We start from the raw sequence: 4,963 nt of genomic DNA, 5'->3' as shown, positions 1-4,963 counted from the left end.
GGTAGTGTAACAGGGGTGGTTCAGTCTTCTGTCTAAAAGCCCATCAGGTGTAACAGGGGTAGTGTAACAGGGGTGGTTCAGTCTTCTTCTGTCTAAAAGCCCATCAGGTGTAACAGGGGTGGTGTAACAGGGGTGGTTCAGTCTTCTTCTGTCTAAAAGCCCATCAGGTGTAACAGGGGTAGTGTAACAGGGGTGGTTCAGTCTTCTTCTGTCTAAAAGCCCATCAGGTGTAACAGGGGTGGTGTAACAGGGGTGGTTCAGTCTTCTTCTGTCTAAAAGCCCATCAGGTGTAACAGGGGTAGTGTAACAGGGTTAGTGTAACAGGGGTGGTTCAGTCTTCCTCTGTCTAAAAGCCCATCAGGTGTAACAGGGGTAGTGTAACAGGGGTAGTGTAACAGGGGTGGTTCAGTCTTCTTCTGTCTAAAAGCCCATCAGGTGTAACAGGGGTAGTGTAACAGGGGTAGTGTAACAGGGGTGGTTCAGTCTTCCTCTGTCTAAAAGCCCATCAGGTGTAACAGGGGTAGTGTAACAGGGGTAGTGTTACAGGGGTGGTTCAGTCTTCTTCTGTCTAAAAGCCCATCAGGTGTAACAGGGGTAGTGTAACAGGGGTAATGTAACAGGGGTAGTGTAACAGGGGTGGTTCAAGCTTCTTCTGTCTAAAAGCCCATCAGGTGTAACAGGGGTAGTGTAACAGGAGTAGTGTAACAGGGGTGGTTCAGCGAACCACATTCACTGGATTTGTAGGTTAATCTTGCCAAGAAACCTGAATACTTGTGTTAGCTCCCCTAGTTGTTGCCTAGGCTTTAGCTCAGCGGGTTAGGTCTACTGTGATTTAACACTTCATCCAATTATTGTTTTGTCCAAACGAATAAATAAAAACAAAGAGGGAGATGAATGAGGCAGCGTTTACGGACTTTAACTAATTCTCTCTCTCTTCCTCTTCTCCCTCTAACAGTTTTCCCCGGTAATGTGTAAATGACATAATGCTTTGTGAGGTATCGATCTTTTCTCTCCCAAAGAGAAGCGGAAGTCAGTTTCCTTATATGGTTCTATGGCAACAACAGGACGAAGGTCTCCCTCTATGCGTAGTGCCGTGGCCTGTGCGTAACCACGGAGATACATTGCAGCAACCACTGCAGCCCACGCAGGCTGTGTTTTATTACCCGGGGAAACAGAGAATCCTCTCTACTACCTACAGAGCCTTCAGAAACTACTCAGACCCCTTTCACTTTTTACACATTGTGTTACATTACAGCCTGATTCAAATTTCCTCGGTAATCTACACACAATACCCCATAATGGACAAAGCAAAAACAGGTTTATAGACATTTAAAAAATATATATATATATGACAATTACATGACATCACTGCCAAAGATGCCTCAACAATAGCACTGAGTAAAGGGTTTGACTACTATTTCAGTTTAAAAAAATGTATACATTAGCAAAAATTTCTAAAACCCTGTTTTCACTTTGTCATTATAGGGTATTGAGTGTAGATTGATCAGGAAAAAAAGCAATTTAATCCATTTTAGAATAAGGCTGTAAAATGTGGAAAAAGTCAAGGGGTCTGTATATCTGTATATCATCCAGGACCGTGTTTCACCAATGTGTCGATCATTAATCTATCATCTGATATCCTACATCCTTAACCAATCAATAATCTATCATCTGATATCCTACATCCTTAACCGATCAATAATCTATCATCTGATATCCTACATCCTTAACCGATCGGCTGATCATGATTTAAAATAGATAAATTACCCTATTATTCTAATAGTAACAATAAATATTATACATTATACATGACTGATTTCATATCTTTCAAAAACCCTGGACATTGTAGGACTAATATATATATATATATATATATATATATATATATATATATATATATATATATATATATATATATATATATATATGCTAGCCTACTCACTTTTTTATCAAATAATAATGCATGATTCATCCGAGACAAACGGTGCTTAGCCAGTGACTCAGCTTGGGACTGAAGGGTTTATGTAGCTAGTGACTCAGCTTGGGACTGAAGGCCTCACCTTGGGACTGAAGGGTCTATGTAGCCAGTGACTCAGCTTGGGACTGAAGGGTCTATGTAGCCAGTGACTCAGCTTGGGACTGAAGGGTCTATGTAGCCAGTGACTCAGCTTGGGACTGAAGGGTTTATGTAGCTAGTGACTCAGCTTGGGACTGAAGGCCTCACCTTGGGAGTGAAGGGTCTATGTAGCCAGTGACTCAGCTTGGGACTGAAGGGTCTATGTAGCCAGTGACTCAGCTTGGGACTGAAGGGTCTATGTAGCCAGTGACTCAGCTTGGGACTGAAGGGTCTATGTAGCCAGTGACTCAGCTTGGGACTGAAGGGTCTATGTAGCCAGTGACTCAGTTTGGGACTGAAGGGTCTATGTAGCCAGTGACTCACCTTGGGACTGAAGGGTCTATGTAGCCAGTGACTCAGCTTGGGACTGAAGGGTCTATGTAGCCAGTGACTCACCTTGGGACTGAAGGGTCTATGTAGCCAGTGACTCACCTTGGGACTGAAGGGTCTATGTAGCCAGTGACTCACCTTGGGACTGAAGGGTCTATGTAGCTAGTGACTCAGTTTGGGACTGAAGGGTCTATGTAGCTAGTGACTCAGCTTGGGACTGAAGGGTCTATGTAGCCAGTGACTCAGCTTGAGACTGAAGGGTCTATGTAGCCTATTCATGCACCTTTTGCTTACTGAATGACAAACACTTCAACTTGAACTACACGTATGAGCTCCAATGTATTCGTATTGTATTATTTAATACCCACATAAAAACAATCAAACCAATTGATTAAACCAATTTCTAGCATATAGCTGCGTTTCAGCACCTTGGACAGCTCCCCAAAGCGTAAGCCCTCTCTCCAAACCTAATTCATTCACATTGATCAGAATCTCTACTGTGGTGTGTGTGTATGTGTCGGAAAAAGTCTACCGGGAATTATTTACGGGAAAGGTGCACACGAGGCAAGCCGCAGTGGGAGGGGCAGGAAGCTGTCGCATTTTTCTGAATGAAATTCCTCTACAGGAGTCCCCTATCACACCCCCCCGTCTCTCCTAGCACCTCATTGGCTGAAGCCCACCAACACTGACGTCAGTCAGACCTTCCCTAGTGAAGGACCCTGCGTGCATCAGATCCAGCCAGTCATTCTGGCGTTCGCACCACCCGGAGAAACTGAGAATATGTTATTACTCTGATGGGGATTGTCAGACAAGCCTTTTCTGAGATATAACCAACCATCGGTATACCGATACACCGAGACACAAGGACAGCATCACGGCATCACTGTCTCCTGAATACACTGTGAACAGAGCTGATTTGGAAGAATCGTGATCAAGGTATTTTTATCAATAGAAGGTAAGATATTTTGCAGTGTCTGTCTGTCTGTCTGTATGTGGTATGTAATGTGTAGATTTTGTAAACGTCAAATTATTTATCAGAGCCAGAGCATATTGACATGGTGTTTCAAGATGCTGGAAATCTGTTACAAAACACTCCCCACTGTACTATAGGAGAAGAGTGGAGAGGAGACACGAGAAGGGCTGCAGTCTTCTCCCCCTTCTCCCTGGAGTGTGCACTCCTTCACTCCCCCTCATGGATTAAAAAGCATTGGATGGACGTAGGCTAGACAGGGATTTTTCACCATATGTCTTACATTGCTTTCTATACCTTGAAAATCAATGAGGGGGGGGGGGGGGTGAACATTTCAGAGAGAAGAGTAGAGATCAGGCAATGGAATGGAATGGTCCCATAGCAATGGAATGGAATGGTCCCATAGCAATGGAATAGAATGGTCCCATAGCAATGGAATAGAATGGTCCCATAGCAATGGAATAGAATGGTCCCATAGCAATGGAATAGAATGGTCCCATAGCAATGGAATAGAATGGTCCCATAGCATTGGACTGGAATGGTCCCATAGCAATGGAATGGAATGGTCCCATAGCAATGGAATAGAATGGTCCCATAGCAATGGAATGGAATGGAATGGTCCCATAGAAATGGAATGGTCCCATAGCAATGGACTGGAATGGTCCCATAGCAATGGAATGGAATGGTCCCATAGCAATGAAATGGAATGGTCCCAGAGCAATGGAATGAAATGGTCCCAGAGCAATGCAATGCAATGGTCCCAGAGCAATGGAATGGTTCCATATAAATGGAATGGTTCCATATAAATGGAATGGAATGGTCCCATAGCAATGCAATGGAATGGTCCCATAGCAATGGAATGGAATGGTCCCATAGAAATGGAATGGTCCCAGAGCAATGTGAGGAGCACGCTCAGTCTCTCCTTTGAGAGAGCAGTTTGAGTTGGACCAGTAGTTCAAGTGCCCTTCCTCCTGTGTCATAAAGGCCCGGACCTATTGTGGCCGAAGACCCAGGAGAGGAAGCCACTGTAGACTATTGAGATGCAGCCCCAGCTCAGGGTTACTCACATGCAGGGAAGACAGAAGGAGAGGAAGCCACTGTAGACTATTGAGATGCAGCCCCAGCTCAGGGTTACTCACATGCAGGGAAGACAGAAGGAGAGGAAGCCACTGTAGACTATTGAGATGCAGCCCCAGCTCAGGGTTACTCACATGCAGGGAAGACAGAAGGAGAGGAAGCCACTGTAGACTATTGAGATGCAGCCCCAGCTCAGGGTTACTCACATGCAGGGAAGACAGAAGGAGAGGAAGAGCTGCTACTATTAGTACAGTAACAACGTGTATTAACATTTCTGTATTCTGTATTCTCTCTCTCTCTCTCTCTCTCTCTCTCTCTCTTTCTCTTTCTCGCTCTCTTTCTCTCGCTCTCTTTCTCTCGCTCTCTTTCTCTCGCTCTCTTTCTCTCGCTCTCTTTCTCTCGCTCTCTTTCTCTCGCTCTCTTTCTCTCGCTCTCTCAGGTGTGGTGTGTTTGACCCATAATGACCCAAA

General features: G+C 44.6%; 1 protein-coding gene across 1 annotated transcript in view; it reads left to right on the top strand.

The window, feature by feature from the left end:
• Positions 1-3,176: 3,176 nt before the first annotated feature.
• Positions 3,177-4,963, top strand: part of LOC109880444 (G-protein coupled receptor 3-like) — a 3,285-nt gene continuing 1,498 nt past the window's right edge. The window contains exons 1-2 of the mRNA XM_031789040.1: positions 3,177-3,401; positions 4,933-4,963. The exon at positions 4,933-4,963 is cut by the window's right edge and continues 1,498 nt beyond it. Coding sequence (XP_031644900.1) covers positions 4,954-4,963 — 10 coding nt within the window. The 5' untranslated portion in view covers positions 3,177-3,401; positions 4,933-4,953. The remainder of the gene's footprint in view (positions 3,402-4,932) is intronic.

Source organism: Oncorhynchus kisutch, linkage group LG14, assembly GCF_002021735.2.
Source record: "Oncorhynchus kisutch isolate 150728-3 linkage group LG14, Okis_V2, whole genome shotgun sequence".
NCBI lineage: Eukaryota > Metazoa > Chordata > Actinopteri > Salmoniformes > Salmonidae > Oncorhynchus > Oncorhynchus kisutch.
This window is presented reverse-complemented; position numbering and strand designations above follow the sequence as displayed.